Raw genomic sequence first — 19,046 nt, forward strand, 5'->3', positions numbered from 1 at the left:
GTTAGTACAGCTCGGTTCCTTATCTCAGCTATGAGATGTTTTCTCCAGCTGCTTCTGTTCTTTTAACCACTTGATGACTCTCTTTATTGGCATTCAGGATTCAGACAAGTGCGCAGGTGTGTGCAGATGTGTGTGCTCTTTTTGAAATGCTAGGTCACAAGATTTTTGTGTAGCTTCATTCCCTCAAGCCTGCCCTTGTTCACTTGGCTGGAATACTAGACTAGCGTGCAGGCTTCAAACGACCCAGGATAAAAGTCTAAATTAATTCCCAGCCAGGTCGAATAGGAAGGTCTGAAAGGAAAGGTCCGGTTTTGCCCTGGCAAGTAAAGCCAAATTGATGGGATTAGTGTTAGCAACCACAGAGGAAATAAGACAATAAAGAGAGGAAATGATGAGTTGGGATCGCAATTGGATGTCTTACACCTGTCCAGACAGCTTGCTACACTCATCTGGCTGCAGGAGACCTTGATAGTTGATAGTGAACAGGAATTACAACCTCTTTGTTCCTGAAGGGAGCTGAGAGGAATCAGTGGCTTGTACTAAATCCCTTGTGTAGGATAAGACAGTGGTGGTGGCTGACTTTGGCCTGTCTCGGCTGATTGTGGAGGAAAGAAAAAAGCCCACTTTGGAGAAGCCGTCTGCCAAGAAACGAACCCTACGCAAGAGTGACAGGAAGAAGCGCTACACGGTGGTTGGCAACCCGTACTGGATGGCCCCAGAGATGCTAAATGGTAAGATCCTGTTACCAGGGTGCAGGTGAGGAGACAGCCTGGCACAAGGTGTAGGGATGATAGGATTACTGAAAGCTTCTGGTCCCTAGTAACAATCAAACCTATTAGAGCCTATGGTTTTAGACCTGCTAATATGCAAGCTTATTTATACACACAGGTACCCTAGCTGCACTTCTCTTGCAGTACCTGACCTGATAAGCCTTTGTACCAGCTGGGGTAATGTTTTTGGCTCAACAGCAGGATTATTCAGGAGGGCAACAGACCTAAACTTGCTATGATCCAGATAACGGGGAAGACAAAAGAGGCCTGAAATAAGACTGAACCTGAGATCGATTTCTATTACAGCTTCATGCTTTGGAACTGCCCCTTGAGACAGGGAATCATTAAACTCCAGGATGAGTCTTATGTGTGCCATTGCGTAGATCCAGGGAGAAGCCATCTGCTGCCAGTTTTGCTGAAGCCTCAGGATTGGGGTGGGAGTTGTCCAAGTGCAGGGAAATCTGGGTTTTGGTATGCAGCCCTTAATTGCATTAAGGATGAACTATGTCCCTTAGGGGAAAAACTGCCCCTGCAGGAGTTGAGGTAAGGGTGAAATACAGTGAGTACAGTTTCCTCCTAATGAGCAGGTCTGTCTGACCAGGTTGGGCAGTCTGGCTGGCTATGGTATCAGTATTGTCCAACATAGAGTCCACAAGGGAAGGGAGGACTTCACTCTTCTCTCCCAACTCAGCTCTTCTCCATGTTGCTTTCTTGTGTGATGTTCTGTTTTCCTTCTCTCAAGGCTTACAGGCCCTACTGGAGCCTGAGGCTGCTTCTCAGAGCCTGTCTCAGACCTGGTGTTTGTCAAGAGAACAGCAGAGAGCAGAGTCTGACATCACCTCTGAAAGCAAGGCTGTTTACCAGATATTGGCTTGGGAGGGGCGTGTCTGTAAGCTGATAATGGCATGCTGGAGCCAGTCTGCTTTTCCAAATTCAAAGTGCTGCTAGTGTGTAATTTATTATCTCTGCAGTCACTGCAGCAGGGACTGGGCACTCGCTGGCTGCTGGGGGAGCTCAGCACTGACTCAGTGCACAGTAGAGATGCACTAGAACAGCAATCAATGGGAATGGGCAGAAGCTTTCCGTGGTTATCCTTAACATTTGCTTAGACCTCTGATACACAAGGCTGCCCTGTGTTGTCCTTTCGTTCCCCAGTAGAAGAAAGAAGTGGGGTTAAAATATGTGATGGCAGTTTATAGGAAGATGCAGTTGGTGTACATATCTTGGGGCAACTGACCCTACTCAGATTTAAGCCTTGCTTTGTCTCCTGTTTTAGAGCCCTCCAGGGAATAGGCTTAGTTAAGCTTTGGACTGGCAGCTCCTGGAATAGCTGGATGAGGAACTGTCTGTCACAGAGCTCAATGTCTTATGTTTCCTCCAGGACAGAGCTACGATGAGACAGTGGACATCTTTTCATTTGGGATTGTTCTCTGTGAGGTAAGACCAGGACGTTACGGCATCTTTAATGGGCTTCTTCCCCATTGCCATCTCCTTGCATACATTGTATCAGCCAGATCTCTGTGTCCGAGTGTGCAGTCTGTGACCTAACAGCACAGTGAATTAGGCTGGAGTACAAGCTTACCCTGCCCCTGTTCCCTCAAGGAAGGTAACTGTCTTGTAACTTTTTGGTCCCAGAGAGAGTTTCTTCCTGGACTGAAAGAAATACAGAGGTTCTTCTTGGACTGAGAGAAGCTGTAAAAAAGTCCTTCAAGTTCTGATTGAGCCCTGGTATCCATTTGAAAATAGACATATTCCCTAAGACACTTTTTCTATTGCTTCACTAAAAGAACAATCAGCTGTATAATCTCAGCAAATTCAGGGCCTCCACTGTGGTTGGCACTTCACGTCAAAGAAGGGGAAACTGAAACCTCTTTGCAGGTTGATTAATGAAGCTTGCACCCTGAAGTTTGTTGGCTTAGTTTATCTCTGAGCCAATGCATAGTCTTACTGTTACATTAGGCTTTTCTGTCTGCAGAGCAAAGAGCACCACTCAAAAAGGACAAGGTATTTTCAGTTTAAAAGGTGTGGAAGACAGTGGAAGTACAGATTAAACGTGAGGTGTTATGTGTATGAATAACACAGCAGTTACAGGAACACCAGGGGAGACCAGCACAGTTTCATCTTCAGTGCTTGGATGAAGGGGACAAAGAAAATATCTGTGCATTAATCTTTGTGGCCTCATCTGGAGCTCTGTTTACACTGGGCCCTCCTCTCAGAGAATGTTGTGGTTGTGAGTGATAGATTTAGGAACTTGAAAAATCTGTATGCGGGATTAAAGCAATTGTTTCATCTAGAAAAAAGACAAATAAAAGGGTAGTAGCATTTGAAAACTTTCCTTGTCACCAAAATAAAGATGCTAAAAAAAGAAGTTACACAGTGAAACAGATAAGGAAATAACTCTGCCAAAGTACACAATGGGCGTTCCACTGTCTAGTTACAGGATGTGGTTGTCCTGCTGAGTTATTGGCATAGAAAAGCTTGGGTGGTTATAAATAACACCCTTTTTGTGACACCCAATGAGGCTTTAAACCTAATACTCTTCCCCATGTGAGAGTCTGTATTGACATTGATCTTTTCTGAGTCCAGATCACTCCACAGCTCTCAGCTATGGGTTCCTTCCCTCTTATTACACTTTGAGTCCCCTGGGGCATGAGGTGGTGAGCACTGGGATTTCTGAGTGCTGGGGCAGAGCTCCTCTCTGTTCTACCCAGCTCCTTCCTCTACCTGCTCTCGCCTGCAAACTCCTGAGCATTGGTTATGGTGGCTCTTTTCTCCGCCCCTACCCTCTGGCTGTGGATGGGTTTGAATCTGCCAGTAACAGCAACTCAGAATTAGTGGCACTGTTGACTTCACAGCATTGTTTAGGACAGGCTCTGTAGACAGAGCAGCTTTGCTGGTGGTGTGGTAAGATTGTGTGAGAGGGGAGAGATGGGATGGTGATGCAGGTTGTGTTCATTACCTGCAATCCGGAGGGGCTGCATTGTGCCCAGCAGCATACAGCACAGTAGCTGACCCAGCAGCGAGACACTGTCGAGCTCCCTGGGAGGCAGACATCATCCGGTATCTTCAGAGATACTCATCCTGTATGTATCAGAGACCCTAGGGAGAAAGAGAAGGCATCTGGGCCTTCCTTCACAACAGCAGCCACATCATCAGGTCTTGAAAAAGTTTCATGTGAAGTTTTTGTGCAGTGCCTTGCTCATTGCCCTGTGTAACTAGCCCCAATGGAAAAGAGGAACAGTGTTTCTGCTCTTTCCCTTGCATCCTAATACTTTGAAAGAGCTTCTGCCCAGTGCTGAAGTTCCCTGTTAACACTCTGGAACTGTTGCTGTACTTAAGTGCTCCTCTCATTTTTCCCTAGATCATAGGCCAGGTTTATGCTGACCCAGACTGTCTCCCACGCACACTGGATTTTGGCCTTAACGTCAAGCTGTTCTGGGAAAAGTTTGTTCCTGCTGACTGTCCTCCAGCCTTTTTCCCTCTGGCTGCCATTTGCTGCAGACTGGAACCAGAGAGCAGGTAGGTTTGGGGTCTGGGGGACTCTTAGTAAGCCTGGAGGATGTGGCTGTATCCCCTTGGTGGAAGGATTGCTCTGCAGAGGGTGGTAGAGGGCTGTATTCCAGCCTTCTGTGGGAATGCTCAAAGGCTTCCACGTGAGGGGAGACTAAAGACAACAGTTTGGGAGAGAAACTGCTGTATGTGGTGGTAGAGGTCTTTGAAACAATTTCCAAGACAGAGACGGTAAAGGAGGAGTGATTATTCACGGTTTCTCATGTACAAAAAGTAGGGGCAGACCTTGGCAGCAGCTCTGAAATGTGACTCCTTAATTTGATTTTAGTTGTGAAACTTGTAGCTTCAGAACAGTGTTGATGCCAAGTGGGTTCCAAAAGAGCTGGACCTTGCTGGTCATCAGCTGTAAAAATGGGTATCCCAGACAAATGGGATCTTTGTGGTCTCAGAAGCTGAATGGGGAGGGATCATGTCCCTGCTCACACCACTGTGCATGGGATAGTAGCCTGAATGGACAACTGGCCCAGCCTTTCCAGATGCTGTTCTGCTTCTTCTTTCCCACTCATATTTCCTCACTGATGCTTCTAGGCCTCCTTTCTCCAAGCTGGAAGATTCCTTTGAAGCTCTCTCTCTCTACCTGGGAGAACTTGCTATCCCCCTCCCATCTGAGCTGGAGGAGCTGGACCACAACGTGAGTGTGCAGTATGGACTGAACCGTGACAAGCTACCTGAAAACACAACCTAGTCAGCTCGTCCTGCTGCCTGCACCACTTCCATTGGAGTTGAGATGAGTGACAGGGAGGGAGATGCACTTCAGCCACTTCCAGGGCATTAATGGGGCACCATGCTGTGCATTTGCTGCACTGCCTCTCTCTCCCCACCCAACACCCCTCCTCTTGGATATCCTGATTCACTGTGGATTTCTGGCACGTTTCAGAAGCAAAAAGGACTGTTTCCTGCCAACTGCACCTAGGAAAGCTGCTCAACACTATTTTTCTGGCTTGAGAAATCTTTCTCTAGCCTTTTCAGGCTTCTTTACTGTGGTGCCTTAGAACTTGGCTGCAAGCTGTGAAGCCACCCTGGCCTGTCTGCCAGGGAGGGAGTTGCTATAGGAGACTCTCCTGGGCAAGGACCAGTAGTTCTGGAACTGCTTCTCCCACTGACTACCCTGCTCAGAAAGCTGGGGAAATTGGACATCTGGCAAAAGGCCTCACCAGGACAGCGTGTGTGTGTATGTTTGTGCGTGTGTTTTCCAGAGCAACCCACTGAGATTTTGGCCTCCAATTTGCATCAGGGGAGGGAGTGAAAAGCCCCAGGAATTGGGCAGCTCTCCTGAAGTACCTTGTCTGTGGGAAGCATGTATGAATTTTTGGTTTGGTTTTGTGGGTTTTTTTCCTCCTCTCTGTCTCTGAATACCTCCAAAAGCCTGCCTAGAAACACTAAGACTGAGCTCTCCTTGCCCCTTCTGATGGTAAACAAAGCAGGCAGCAAATGAGCCACTTGAACATCTCCAGACCCTGAGCCTGCACAGTGAGTTTGCCTGCCCGAGAACCTTAACCTAGGTGAAAGTATTTGAACCTGAATGTGTAGCATTGCACTAGGCACTGCCTGTGGACATCTCTGGCATGCTGAAGCTGCTTGAGCTCTCGGCCTGTGGATGTGAGGTGACACAAAGGGTGGCAGAAGGTGCTTTTCAGAAAGCCAAAGGTCTGAAGTGGTTCAGACTTTGTGCATGGACAATGGCAAAGGAGGATATGCCCAAGGTTACTTAAAGGATGGACTTGTCGTGAACAGAAAAGCGCTGGAGAATGTCCCATCCTCCCAGGAGTGGCAGCTGGAGAACTAATAATTCAGTTGCCATTACCTCATCCTTTCCTGCAGGCTGTGCACGTTGCTCCCCTTGAAGGTCCTTCTTGCAGCTGCTGCTGAAGCACCTGAACTGATTCTCCAAGCAGAAACTTTCCTCAGGGTCATTCCCTACTTTGGGGAGAAAAAAAGGGCTTGGAGTCATTGGGAGGTGGGTGGGAGTGTATTTTCTTCCAGCACTTCTCTTCTTTCTCCCTTGGCAGGAGAAGGAAGGAAAGCTACTGCTGTAGTAGCTCACGTGGTTGGCAGAACTGAACAAAAAGTTGGCTCAAGTCCTGCTCTTAAGTTTCACAAACATCTTGGTTTAACTGGATTTTCAGTGTGCTCCTTCCCGCCCCCCCCCCCCCCCCCCGCCTTCGGTATTGAATGGTGGGGAATTGGTGTTAGTCTTTGCTGTTACTTTGATTTCCTCTTTCGACCCATGAGTTTAAAGTATTACATAAAATAACATGGGACCACCCATCACCTCACAAAAGGTGTGCATGGGGGGGGAATTTTTAGTCCATGTTGTGGTGTTTTAGAAACACTGGGGACTCCCTGTGCTGTGAGTCAGGGGACGAGCCTCTCTAAACTGGGTCCAGTGGATTCAGGATTGTTAATAGGATTTGCCCTTTCTTTCCCCCTCACAGGCTGGTTTTTGAGGGGACCCCTGAAGGGGAGAGTCCTGGGTGATGTGTGGGTGGGGTTTATGAACTGTGATTTGCACAGCTCCATGTTCTAACTAAATTAAAAAGCAGTAAATGTATGCTATGAAAACAAGATTTTGTTGTCTGTGTTACATAAAGCAGGAAGCTGTAACTTTTCTCAGGTTTCTATTGTCACAAAAACGCAACATCAAAACTGCACAGATCACGTATCATCCAGAATTCCCTTTCTTGAGCCACAGGGCTCTGACACATTTACAGGACTACAAAGACACAGTGCAGGTGGTCTATAGTAATATTTACCTGGAGTGATGGAAAGGGAAGAAGTGGTAAAGTTTTGTTGGTTGGTTGTTTTCGTGTTGGTTCTTTTTTTGTATTTGGTTGTGTTTTGTTTTTAAAGGGTGAACAGGAGTCAGCAGAACATGGAGCCTCTCTCCATTTTCCTTTTCTGAACCAGGATAAAAATACCGCCTGTTCTTGGAAACCTCTTACTCTGAAATATGTAGTTCAAGGGGCATTCGTTAAGGCAACAACTGAATGAAAATGCTAGCTGTGTCAGTACCTCCTGTAACCTGCTGTGCTCTGTCTCCATCACGCTTTCCAATGCAAGGCCCTGAGGGACAGAGCTGCTGCTGAGCAGCACCAAAGCAGAACCGACCTGTGTCAGTGCAGGAAGGGGCTGTAACTGAGAGCGTCTTCCCACAGGCCAGCCTGCTTAGTCAGCACAGCTCACACACCCACAACTGCTTTTCAGGAACAGTGTCCCAGTCCAAGGCTAGCTGCTGGCAGCAAGGAGACAAGCTCCGTGCCCCTTGTCAGTGCTGGTGAGTGGAGGCACCACTTGTAGGGATTTACCTTTGGCAAACTGATGTAGCATCTTCCCTTCTCCTCAATTTGAAGTCTGCAACAAGCAAAAGGACACTGCTCTGGCAGGAGGAGTGTACAGATGAGCCACAGTCCACACAGATCTACAGAGCATTTTTCTTTTAAGCTTTAATACAAGGTAGCACAATCTGCACCTTCTCATAATGAGGTATTTAAAACGTTTTACAAAGAAATGGTATTCAAAGGCATTTAAAAATAAAATGTTTCCCTTTTCTGAATCAAACATTAACACTAAAACCCCTGCTGTCAAGTGCTGCTCCCCATTAGGCCCACAGCTATAAAGCAGATGGCTAGAAAACTTACTTGAATGGCTTGAATCCCCTGAGGCGGGGATGGATGTTTCCCTGAACTGGCCTTGCCTCGGTGCCATTTAGGAGACACTGCAGCAACCATCCCTTCCAAAACTCCTGAAATGCTAATAAAAGTTGTTACAAAACTTCTCTAATAGGGCCAGGCTCTGTAAGCAAGTAGTCTTGCTGCACAAGCTGAGTGTGTGTGAAGAAGGCTGGGCCAGGAGCCATGCGCTAACTTTGGGATCTTGCGAGAGCAGCTGCCCTGTCCTGCCCTTAGAGCAAGAGCTGCCGCATCATGGCTGGGGTGACCTCCACAGCTGGCTTGGCCACTCTGTCCAGAGCTGGCTCTGTAGAAAGCCAAGGGAGTTCAGAAGAGGATGTTTATCTATCCTCGGTGCTCAACCTGCTGTAGGTAACTGAAGGGCAGTTTGTTTTCTTCTCTCCACAACTATCTACTGCTGGCCTTTGGTCTCCTGATCTGTGTAAGTGAGCAGGAGGCACAGACCACCTGGACACCTACAACTGTGGCTGTGCATGTAGCACCACAGGGGAATGGAGATGTGACCTCAGCCCTGGAAGACCTGGATTTGTCAAGAGCTTGAGAAGAGCTTTTCCAAATTGACACTGGGACTAAACATACTGCTCCTGGCCACAGCCATCCCTCAAATAATCTCTTCTTTGGAAAAAAAACTGATCCAGTAGCAGGATTCTGGACAGTGTCTCCAGCTCTCAGCCACTAAAGCAGAAAGGCAGGAACTATAATCAGAGTGTAATTATCTAGCTAAATCTGACATGAAGCTCCCCTCGGTCCTTGCAGTACTGCTCCCTCCTGGGGTTCCAGGCTGAAACTTAAGTAACAGTGCACACCGTTAAATAGGAAAGGAACAGAAAGAGAGGAAGCCAAGACCACACTCCGGGCTATGGGATCTGTGGCCAGTTGTGAGCCTGGCTCATCATCCCCCCCAGCTCCTTGGCATGCCATGGAGATAGGTGGGAGGAAGCAGCAGGGTCCACCACACCAGTTCCCAGCTGGTCATGCACGGAATGGTGCCACTCAAACAGATCGTGATGAATAGCCCACAGCTCTATCCCTCTGCATCACCTTCATCTGGCTTTCATCAAAAAGAAAACAAAACAGAAATGAACACACACAACCCCTGCACTCACAGTGGGAAGCTGGAGGCTTTGCTCAGCCTGTATCACTCCTGCCTGAGCTGTTCAGGCACCAGGAGTACCCGCCTGCCCCATGAGCGGGCCACTGCCATCACGCATGTCCTCCACAGGCGTCTGGTTAGTGTGCACCACAATTGTGTTTTCATCTACAAGCTCACAGGCAGGATTGGTGAATGCTGAGAGCGGCAGTGTGATGCGCTGCATTTCACGCTCGTAAACTTTCTGGTCGTGCTTTTCCTTCAAGTCTTTCCCCCTGGATTAAAAAACAAAACAAAACAAAACAAAAAACAAACAAACATATATGTGCATGGAGTGTGTGCTACAGCTTGGAGGCAAAGTCTCAGTAAAGGTGATATAGTAGAAAAGAAGGGACTCTGCTCTTTAAGAAACAGATGTTCCAGCTACATACAAAGGGCCCAAAACATTCCATACTGTAAGCAGAGGGCCCCATCTGAACACCTTTAAAAAACAAGCAGCCAAGTGAAGTTTGTCCCTCCCTCATAAACTGGATTCTTCACTAACATTGCTACAGCTGAATGACGTCTGTAAAGCCAGGCTACTCCTTCAAACCGCAGGGCTGACAAGTGTTTCCTTACATCTTACAGTCCCACAGCACTGCCTGGTGCAGGTCCTGGGGAGCAGTGAGAGCGCAGAGCCCACTGCTGTGCAAACAAGCTTCCATAATGTGCTTCATCAGATAGAAACAAGTACCAGAGGTGGTGACCGATTCTGACTTTTGTTGCAGCAAACAAACCTGTATAGCAAATTAAGCTGTTACTGAAAGTATTAAAGCTTACTTCAGAGCTGGCCCCGCCTTCTGTGGCTGCAGCTACCAGCTTAATACCCCAACCAGCTCCTCAAACCTACCTCACGCTTCAGCCTGTTGCTAAGGGAGGCAACACCTCTGTAATTTGTACTGAGGAAGAACTTTAAAAATGGCTGCCATTAATAGCATGTTATCTCCAGAAAAGCTATGTATACCAAAAGCTACTACACCAATTAAAGGTTTCTCACCACACCTACCCGAACCTGCCAGCTTGCACATACAATTTTGAGAGCAAGGCAAGAAGAGAGTAAGACAGTAAACCTGCACTACACCTCTGCTGTGAGCTCTCTGGGACTGAAGACACAAAGCTGCATTTGGACCAAGATCAACATCAGTCTACTGCTTCTTCCTGCAAGACGGGAGCAAGGTGGGACAGGCACCACTCGCTCCTCCTGGGGCTTGTGATCCCAACCAGGCAGAGCTGCTGGGGTTTCCTGTCAGCACATAAGCATTTTGGCTGCTTTTCAAAGCTGCCTACAAGCGTGCAGCAGTGGCTGCCGTTCCTGCCAGCACACGAGACAGCATTCTCTGAAGTGACACCTCAAACCAGATCCCTCGACAAGCAGCACTCTGTGTTTTGCCCCTTATGTAACACTCCTCCCTCTGTTTTCTTTTTTTCCCTGTCGGCATTTATTATAAACACTTACATAAGGACATGTCCCAGCTTGGGAAAGGGCTCCTTCTGCTTGGTTGTGTCAGACTGCTGTCAAACAGCCAAAATACAGAACAAACCCTCCCAGAGGAGGGAGCCTGGGCCTTTGCTTGCTGCAGCAACAGTCACCGCTATTTGTTCATCCTGCCCTGTCTCTTACAACTAAGCTGGCTTGCTGTTACGACTAACCTCAAGCGCTGCTGAGCCACAGAAACATTTCTGCTCAACATAGTGAAGTGGCTGAACAAATTAGAACTTAAGTGTGAATCAAAACTGACCTTAAAGTATACAGGAGCTTTGGTAAAATGAACTCTGACAAAAAAAAAAAAAAAGTGCTACTTGATATTCAGCTTCATAGGATACAATGCATGAGTGGCAAACAATTTGCCAATTGTTTGTCTTCTAAAGCTAGACTAGAGAAACCAGGGGAACAGGTGGCCTGCTAGAAGGATTTTTCTCTTTCTGATCACAAAATAAACTTCCTATGAGGGCACCTGGGATCTGATCTCTAGCTCTTATGTAAAATTCAGCTCCCCTGAATGCATCAAGGAGCACGTGCATGTACACACACAAAACCAAAAAATAAAGAGAGCAGTTTGAAATTTTAAATAGGACAAAATACCACATTGATGGGTGAAATGGAGAAGAATGGGATTAACTCTTAAATAGTTGTTTCCTCAGTGTGACAAGCAAAACTCTTGCACAATGTGCCACATCAAAACATACGCTTCTATCTGCCTTTTCATTAGGGTCTGGTTGGGTCTGCAGGTGCTCAGACATTCCTGCTCTAATTAGGTTGCTTCATGCCTACACCAGCTTTTGGACAAAGGAAAATAGCCACTGACCTCTTATAGATGTATCCCAGGACAATGCCAGCTCCAATGGCAATGATTATCACCATCATGATCAGCCCAAGCACATACCCTGTGAAGAGAAAAAGGAAAGAGGTAAAATTAGAGGTAACAGTTCCAGCTATAGCATTGCTTTCAGAGCCTCAAAACAAATCCATCCTGCCAGAATTACAGGAATGGATCCATCACATGATCTTGGGTTTGTACCTAGTGTCCCTAAGTCCTTCTTTTCTTTGGAGTTCACCTGCACTCTCTGACTGATCCCAACAATGGGTTGCACAGCGGCTGCCTCGCTGCGTGAGGGCAAGGTATCAGCCGGTTCAAACACCTGGTCAACCTCCTGAGAAGTACCAACTTCTGCTGTGGGGACTGGGGCTGTGGCAGCTGTAGCATCTGTTGAGAGGAAAAACAGACATACAAAATACAAAGCATTGATGAGTACTTCAAAACAACACGTGCCTTGTGAGTGGGACAGATCTAGATTGGTATCACTGAACTGCCTTCGAAGTACACTGACAAACACTTGTTCCCTCTCAAGTTCTTGCCAGAAATCCTACCCAGGCAAACAAGAAATGTACTCCTCCTCCCACTTTCCCTTGACATGAACCTATTTAACTAAGAGTGCAAGGCACCACCACAGACAAGACAAATCAGCCAGCAGAACGAAACCCAGGTTCAGGGCATGAGTCCAGGGGATGCACGATGACTTCATTTAGTGTATAGATCGATGTGCAGGCTGCGGCTTCAATCATGCTGAACAGACACGAACGAGATGATAAGAATCTCCATCCCAAATCTCCCAGGAGCCTATTTATCTCTCTTCTGCCTCAATCTTCCTGACACAGGAAAGTTTGACAGAAGGAGACTCCAGCTGGTGTGAAAACAACCTAGGGACATTCTTCTTACCCAGCCCCTCTTTGCAGCCGTGCAGCAAACTCCTCTAGCATGATGGACAGGCTAAGTCAGAGCAACACTGTGGGCAGCACAGCAAGTTCCTCCTCAGCCAGAGCCCAAACAAAGGTGCATAAGGATGGACGCTCAGAGCACGGACTCCTTCCCAGCCCTGTGGACCCTTTATCAACATCACTGAAAGGTTTTCAAGGTAGCTCCTTCTTTCAGGACACAGTTAAAATGGAAGCTGTAGCACAGTAAAAGCTATGACAGTGGAAAGTAGGTATCTATCACCTGTCCGAAACAAAGCCCCCCCTATGTTTTTAAATGCCACGTACAGTATGCATGCACACCTGAAAACCCTCTCCACTTGGATGTCACCCCACAGCTGACAATAGCTCCATGTGGATTTTCTATCTGCAGCCATTTTGAGTCCTCAATGGAATGTGAAATGGAAGCACAGAAGGGGGGTTAGGGACAGGAAATCGGGGTCTCCTGCACTGCACAGTGACTTTACGTAGGGTCAGCCAGAAAAACTGAACTAAGGGGAGCTGCAGGACATGACTACAATAAAAAGGTGCCCACTCTGAGACACAAAAATAGCCAAACGACTAAAGATGCAAATAGTATATTGGCTGAAAGGTCAGGTAACTCTCCTGATCCCAAAGCTGCAGGACTCTTTTGAGTAAGGGTCTTTGCAGCAGAACATTTGTTTTGCTTCATTTGCAAAAAAAACCCAAGCAAAATGAAGAAAAGGGGAGGGTGTATGAGTGGGGGAAAGTGTTTACATGCAAGGATAGGAATCCTGAGAGACAGTGGAGTGTGTAAATCTTGATGGGCTCAGAAATAAGTAAACAGTTCAAAAAACCCAAGTGGTTACTTTGACCTAAGTCAACACTGACATCTCCTCTCCCTAAGACAGGCTTCAGCTACAGCTCTTCTGTTTCCCACCCTGACTATCCAGGAGGAATCCAGTATTTGGGGTTTTCTGATTCTTACTTTCCTCCCTTCAGTTCTCGTTTTCTCCAAGTTCTTTCCTCCCACCCTGTACCCAAATCCACCCTGGCACTGATTTAGCAGCAGGACACTTGTTTAGACAGGAGTAATATGCCCCACACTAACAGTCTACCAACACCTCTGCAGTTCCTAGATGCCCAGACCTCAGCCTTTTTCAACACAGCTAAACAGCTCTATGGTGACTAGTGAAATAAGGGGGGGGACGGGGGGGGTCACGACGACACGCGGCTTTGCACAGGCCTTTTCTGGGACTAATGGAAAAGCTTTTAGGGGCGGAGCAAGGCACAGCTGGGAGGCAGATGTGCACACGCAGGAAAGGAGCCCCGGGTACACTCTGTTCCTGGGGGAGGGCAGTGGGTGCTGTCATAGCGCGGGGTTGTTTGTGCGCAGCGGGACGGACACACACAGCACCCCCCATCCCGGTGACAAATCCAGTCCCCAGCGGCAGGAAGCGGGGCGGGGAGGGCAATGCCCCAGGGAGGGCAGGAGGAGAAGGGGGACCGGCTGGGGCGGCTCCTACCTGAGCACTGGGCGATGTCGCAGAGTCTCCGCTCGGGGACCCCGGCGGCGCCTCGGATGTAGCACCAGGGCGCGGTGTCGCCGTCCGGGTTTCTGCAGCTGTTATGGTCCTCGGCGACTACTGGAGGGTACCGGGCCGTCAGCGTGGGGACCGCCCCCAGCCCCCCGCTCCACCGGTATCCCCCGCCGCCGGCTCCCCCGGCCCCCCAGACCCACCTGCCGGGTGCGCGGCGCCGGGCCCGCTCCGCACCGCCAGCCAATTGAGGCACGGGGCGCCGCCGGAGGCCACTCGCCGGCTTCCGCGGTAGGACTCGCCGTTGCCGCGGAGGCACTCTGCGGAGAGACGAGGCCAGGCCATGCGGGCGGGCCGGGCAGCCCCCGCCGCCCCCGGCCGCTCCCCGCAGATGCTAGGGGCCGTTCCCGTCCCCCCCCCGCTCTCCCCAGGGGGGAACTACCCCCCCCCCCCCCCCCAGGACCGGCCTTTGTCCCCACAACAAAGCCGGGCCGGCCCCCCGGCACTCACCCTCGGCGGCCGCCAGCAGCAGCGAGCCCAGCAGCACGGCGCCCAGCGCCGCCGCTCGCCGCGGGCCCCCGCGCAGCATCCTCGGCGCGGAGGAGCCGCCGCCAGCCCGCCCGCGCCGCTCGGCTCCGCGGCGAGACCTGCCCCGGCTCTCCCCTCGCCGGTAAACAACCGCCGGGCTGCGCTTCCCCCCCCACCCCCCCCCTCCCCGCAGCCGCCGCCGCCGCCGGGTCCTAACGCTGCCGCCGCCCGCCCCCGAGCGGCTCCCGGCCCCGGCGGGGAGCCCCGGGAGGGGAAGGGGCGACCTCGCCGGGCAGGGCGGGGGGAAGCGGGGAGCCTCCAGAGGGTCCCCCGCCCCGCAGCCCCGGGACCGGGCGCGGCGATGGGTGCTCGGACCCGCAGGGCCATTTGGTTCGGGAGGGACACGGGGAGACAGTCCCGAAGCGCAGCTCCGCGCCCCCGGGGCTGTCCCCTACAGCTGCGGGAAACTGCCGGGCCAGGAGAGGAGATTCCCGACACGGAACTAGGCTTGAACCGCTGACTGTGGCAGGGAAAGCATTTGTCTTCACGGACCTAAAATTGCCGTCTGCCCTAGAGAACTACCACGAAGGCGAAGGACTAAATTCTCCTGCCCTCATTCTCCCTTTGGGCTCCCTTAGCTCTATGAAGAGACACAGTGCGTGGGGGGCACATGCTACCACGGAAGCTGCGCACCTCCACATTAAACATTTACATTCCCACCTCTGCTAATCGATTGCTTTGACTCCACATACTCTAAGAGCCGTGCCTGCTTTTAGAAAAACAAGGTAAACAGCCCTAAAATGCTTTAGTGTAATTATATTGCAGGCATCCGGCCACTGTGATAAAGCTTCTCTGCAGACATTTCAAATGGGTTACAAGAGATGCTTTTGTTTCCAAACAGGCAGAGGTATTCAGACACTGCAACGCCAGTGACTGTGCATGGGCATCTGGAGTCACCAGCAATGTTTCTGTTTTACACCAGTGAAAAAGAAACAGCCGAATACTGGTCCTGTTTGTCAACGAGCTCTCAAAGGTGGCCTGGGCCAACTGGTGGGTTTGTAGCCAAAGCACAGACCTGCAGCACACAAGGTGCTATTTCTGGATTTCCCACACAGTTCCTTCTGACCTTGGCCAATCTGCCAGCCTCACTTCTTTGCGCTTTCCCTTCCGTTCTGTTACAGGAGGTACAATCAAACCTTCCTTCAGAAGAGGACAGGGAAGTTCCCTTCTTCTAAAGTGCTTTGAAATCACATGGAAACCATTGAACACATAAAAAGTATTTCTATGCCAGGAAGCTGCATGTATTTAGCGTTTGATGAATCACTTTTCAGGGCAGTGCTGGCTGGAGCAGCAGTCCTTCCACTCCCCGATGTTCCCCTCCCCTCCCGGCAGTGCTGCCTGTCAGGTTGCTACAGGTACTTGTGGGAGGGACAAGCAGCCTCCAGCTGTACTGATCCAACCCAACTTTTGCCCTTTTCTCACCAGGTCACGCACACTTTAGCCCTTTACCACCAGGTTGGCTGCTGCATCCAGTCCACAATGGAGCCACAAAAAAACCCAGATGTACCAGCATGACAGAGGAGTAATAAGGAAAACAGATCAATTAAGCAGCACTACCACTGAATGTGAAACCATAAGCCTTAGCACTTGCGAGTGATTCATGCTTTAACACTACAGTAAATTTAGTTTAATAATGTCAGATTAAAAAAAAAAAGCTGCAGCCAGGTTTAAAAAAAAAAAAAAAGCCAAAAAACCTCTATGTGTCAGTCCTGACTGACACCACCAGCTAAGATGTCTGCTTTATGGCGTTATGCTCATTGTCTGCACAGACACTCAGCTACTGCATTCCTTATGCTCTCCAGTTACGCTGTGTGAAGGCAAAGCTCACTGGAGTAAGCAAGAATTTTTAATAAGGGCTATTGAATCATGCCGCCTGTTTGTAATAGCTCTTCATAAGAAATTTTATAGGACAAATTCCTTTCAGTCAGAAACTGCAGAGCCACACATGCATCCAGAGGCACAGTCTGTCCAAAACAGTTTGCAGAGGGCTGCCAACCTGTACAATTAATTTCTTTCAGCTCATTTCACCAGACTAACTAACACTTCCATGCCATCTTGCATAGAAAGCACCTCCTCCTGTACATACTGATCCAAGAACGGCAGGCTGGGCAGTAATCTCTGTGGAAACAAATCTCAGACCTTCCCAGCTCTCTCTCCTGTTATGTAACAAGATAAATTTGCACTTCTCATTACACCCAGCCAAGTTCCAGCAAACAGTTTGAGTTTCTAGTCCACAGAAGGACAATGGGGAATCTGGGAGAAATGCAAAGCCCTTCATATTAGTGGTGAAGATCAAAGTCTTTTCCACGACTGACTTCTAAGCATAATTTTTTCTCTTTCATCTCTAGCTTTCTCCAGGATGAGGGAAGATTTATGCCTGGCAGTTTCACAGAGTTAAGTTTAATAGGATGCCAGGTGACTCAATTGCTCTTTCTGCTGTTTGGGAATGGGTTTGCTCTTCTTGCTACACTTTGAGAGGTTAAACCTGACATTACTTCCTAGGACTTGATTTTAAAGTAACTACCCAAACTATCCGTAAGCTAATGGCTCTGCAATGCACCCTCACATAGTTTACATGTAAAAGCCTGTAGTTATATCCACATACATGTACCACAACACATCCACAAACACTTCACAGGAGAATACATACGCTATTTTTAGGAACGAGAGACATTAAGCATCCTCCCTAAACCTGGCATGAACCAGTTTCAGCTGTGAGCCAGTACCTTTCTGCTGTTGACTTTATAGAGGTTCCAGAATGAACAATGTCTGCTTTTTCTCTCTCCTGTCAACTGCTTGCTCTTGTTTGTTTGCTCTACTTTTTCACCTGCGGAAAAATTCAAAGTGTATGGAGAGTTTTCTTAAACAAGAAAAATAGGAGGAAGCTAACATATAGCACAGCATGCTGAGCAAAGGGAGGCAACCACAGCTGTATAGCTCTGGAGGGACTCTGCAAGAAGTCATCAAACCCACCCTCCTTCTCCAGCCACAGCCAAGTATATTCAGATCGTCCCAGGCAAAAGTTCATTTAACCTCCTACAAAAGAACTAACACGCTTTATTACCTAATCTTACTAAATAAGAAACTGTGCGGAGTAAGCAAAATCAATTTTCCAATCTAAGTATTCTTTCCCAGCCAAACGAACATGGATTGCTTAAAATGGGAAAAACTGACCATTGCCCTCCTTGTGACAGGGCGTACGTCGTGTTCCCATAACTTCCCCTTTCTTCTTTCTAGGCAAACCAAAATAATTCCTCCAATTTTTCCTCAAAACTAGTTTTTCTAAACCTTTTTTCATTCCAGTTCACCAGATGCCCCAGCCCTGCAAACATTCAAGGTCAGGCTGGACAGGGCTCTGAGCAACCTGATCTAGTTGGAAGATGTCCCTGCTCACTGCAGGGTGGTTGGACTAGAAGGCCTTTAAAGGTTGCTTCTAACCCAAACTATTCTACGATTCTCCCATTTTTCTATTTCCTTCATAAATTGTAATGCCCAAGAACAAAGATAGTACACTCTGAGGCCTCATCCACCACAAACAGAATATTGGAGCAGTTTGTGCTTGAAGCTTAAAAAACTGTACGCATCAAATGCTACTAACCACTATTAAGTATTTGCAACTCCAGCAAAAGCAGGTGTTTTTACTCCTTTGTTGCCTCTGTCTGAATCATGAAAATAACTGGGGGTCTCACCTGTAAAAAGCCTTCTGTAAGCAATGATGCAGGAGTTGGAAACAAATACGTTTTATTCCTAACCTAGAGACAATCTGAACAGAAGAAAAAAACATCAGGGCTGCAACAAAAGGATCATGTGTTGAGTTTATGAAACTGAGCTGAGTATAACCAAAAATCAAGACAGAGACAGTCGCTACAAAGGAGTCAGTGTGGAGCGATAGAGAGGAATATCTGATTGCACTGTTGCATCCCCCTGCTGACATGTTCAAGGGGAGGCTTCCCCTCCCCCTTCAATCTGACAGCATGAGCTATTGCTAAGTAAATGCCAGCCACAGCCTCTAAGGACTAACAAGGAAGTCTGCAGAAGCAAAACAACCATATGTGATATTTGAACTGGTTCAGACTGGTTCAGAGAGTTTGCTCTACTAACTCAAAGTGCCTTCTGAGATGAGCTTTCTGTGTGGGCTGTAATAAAAGGATAGAGGCCTCAGGAGGGCAATCTGGGCCCTATTGTTTACTGGGGGAGAAGCGCTGCAGCTACACTTTTCTAGCATTAGGAGATTAGCACTAAATACTCTAGGCAATCACTGACTTAAGAAATTTCACACACCGAGTCCTCTCTAACAGCAACACTTCTTTGTCCTTTTTGTCACAAACTGCCCACTGCCTTCCCACAATTCCCTCAGCAGTTCTGACGGCCCCAACTGCTCATGGACAGCTGTGTTCACACTGCTCCATTGTGGCTCTTGTAAAGGACAGTGGATCACAGCCCTTCGCTCTTTCCCCTGCTGGAACATTCCAAAATCAGTATCTGGATCACAGACACTGCTTTTCCCTGCTATCCAATAGGTGTGTCTCCTAGCAAGATACCATAAAA

The 19,046-nt window shown here is 48.5% G+C and overlaps 2 protein-coding genes across 3 annotated transcripts in view; one reads left to right on the forward strand and one right to left on the reverse strand.

The window, feature by feature from the left end:
• LIMK2 (LIM domain kinase 2) overlaps positions 1 to 7,556 on the forward strand; it is a gene marked incomplete at its 5' end in the record, with an annotated part of 32,746 nt that extends 25,190 nt beyond the window's left edge. The window contains 4 exons of the mRNA XM_082491915.1: positions 557 to 731; positions 2,152 to 2,207; positions 4,132 to 4,289; positions 4,869 to 7,556. Coding sequence (XP_082348041.1) covers positions 557 to 731; positions 2,152 to 2,207; positions 4,132 to 4,289; positions 4,869 to 5,025 — 546 coding nt within the window. The 3' untranslated portion in view covers positions 5,026 to 7,556. The remainder of the gene's footprint in view (positions 1 to 556; positions 732 to 2,151; positions 2,208 to 4,131; positions 4,290 to 4,868) is intronic.
• Positions 7,557 to 7,759: 203 nt separating this feature from the next.
• Positions 7,760 to 14,567, reverse strand: PIK3IP1 (phosphoinositide-3-kinase interacting protein 1). 2 transcript variants are annotated; one of them, XM_082491591.1, is made up of 6 exons: positions 14,421 to 14,567; positions 14,114 to 14,230; positions 13,899 to 14,015; positions 11,678 to 11,863; positions 11,465 to 11,543; positions 7,760 to 9,394 (listed from the first exon to the last, which is right to left on the reverse strand). In XM_082491591.1, exons 1-6 carry the CDS (start codon positions 14,497 to 14,499, stop codon positions 9,187 to 9,189), a joined length of 786 nt encoding a protein of 261 aa, XP_082347717.1. In that variant the 5' UTR covers positions 14,500 to 14,567; the 3' UTR covers positions 7,760 to 9,186. The 2 variants fall into 2 exon arrangements, with proteins under 2 accessions (XP_082347717.1, XP_082347716.1); XM_082491590.1 differs by having other exon boundaries at positions 13,899 to 14,018.
• Between the last annotated feature and the right edge of the window lie 4,479 nt (positions 14,568 to 19,046).

Source organism: Vanellus vanellus (assembly GCF_965231255.1).
Source record: "Vanellus vanellus genome assembly, chromosome: 16".
NCBI lineage: Eukaryota > Metazoa > Chordata > Aves > Charadriiformes > Charadriidae > Vanellus > Vanellus vanellus.

Coding starts and splice junctions, on each gene's coding strand:
- PIK3IP1 (XM_082491590.1), bottom strand. CDS start 14,499: ATGCTGCGCGGGGGCCCGCGGCGAGCGGCGGCGCTGGGCGCCGTGCTG. Junction 14,019..14,113: donor CGGCGCCGCGCACCCGGCAG/GTGGGTCTGGGG, acceptor GGTACCCTCCAG/TAGTCGCCGAGGACCATAAC. Junction 9,395..11,464: donor CTGGGATACATCTATAAGAG/GTCAGTGGCTAT, acceptor TTTTTAATCCAG/GGGGAAAGACTTGAAGGAAA.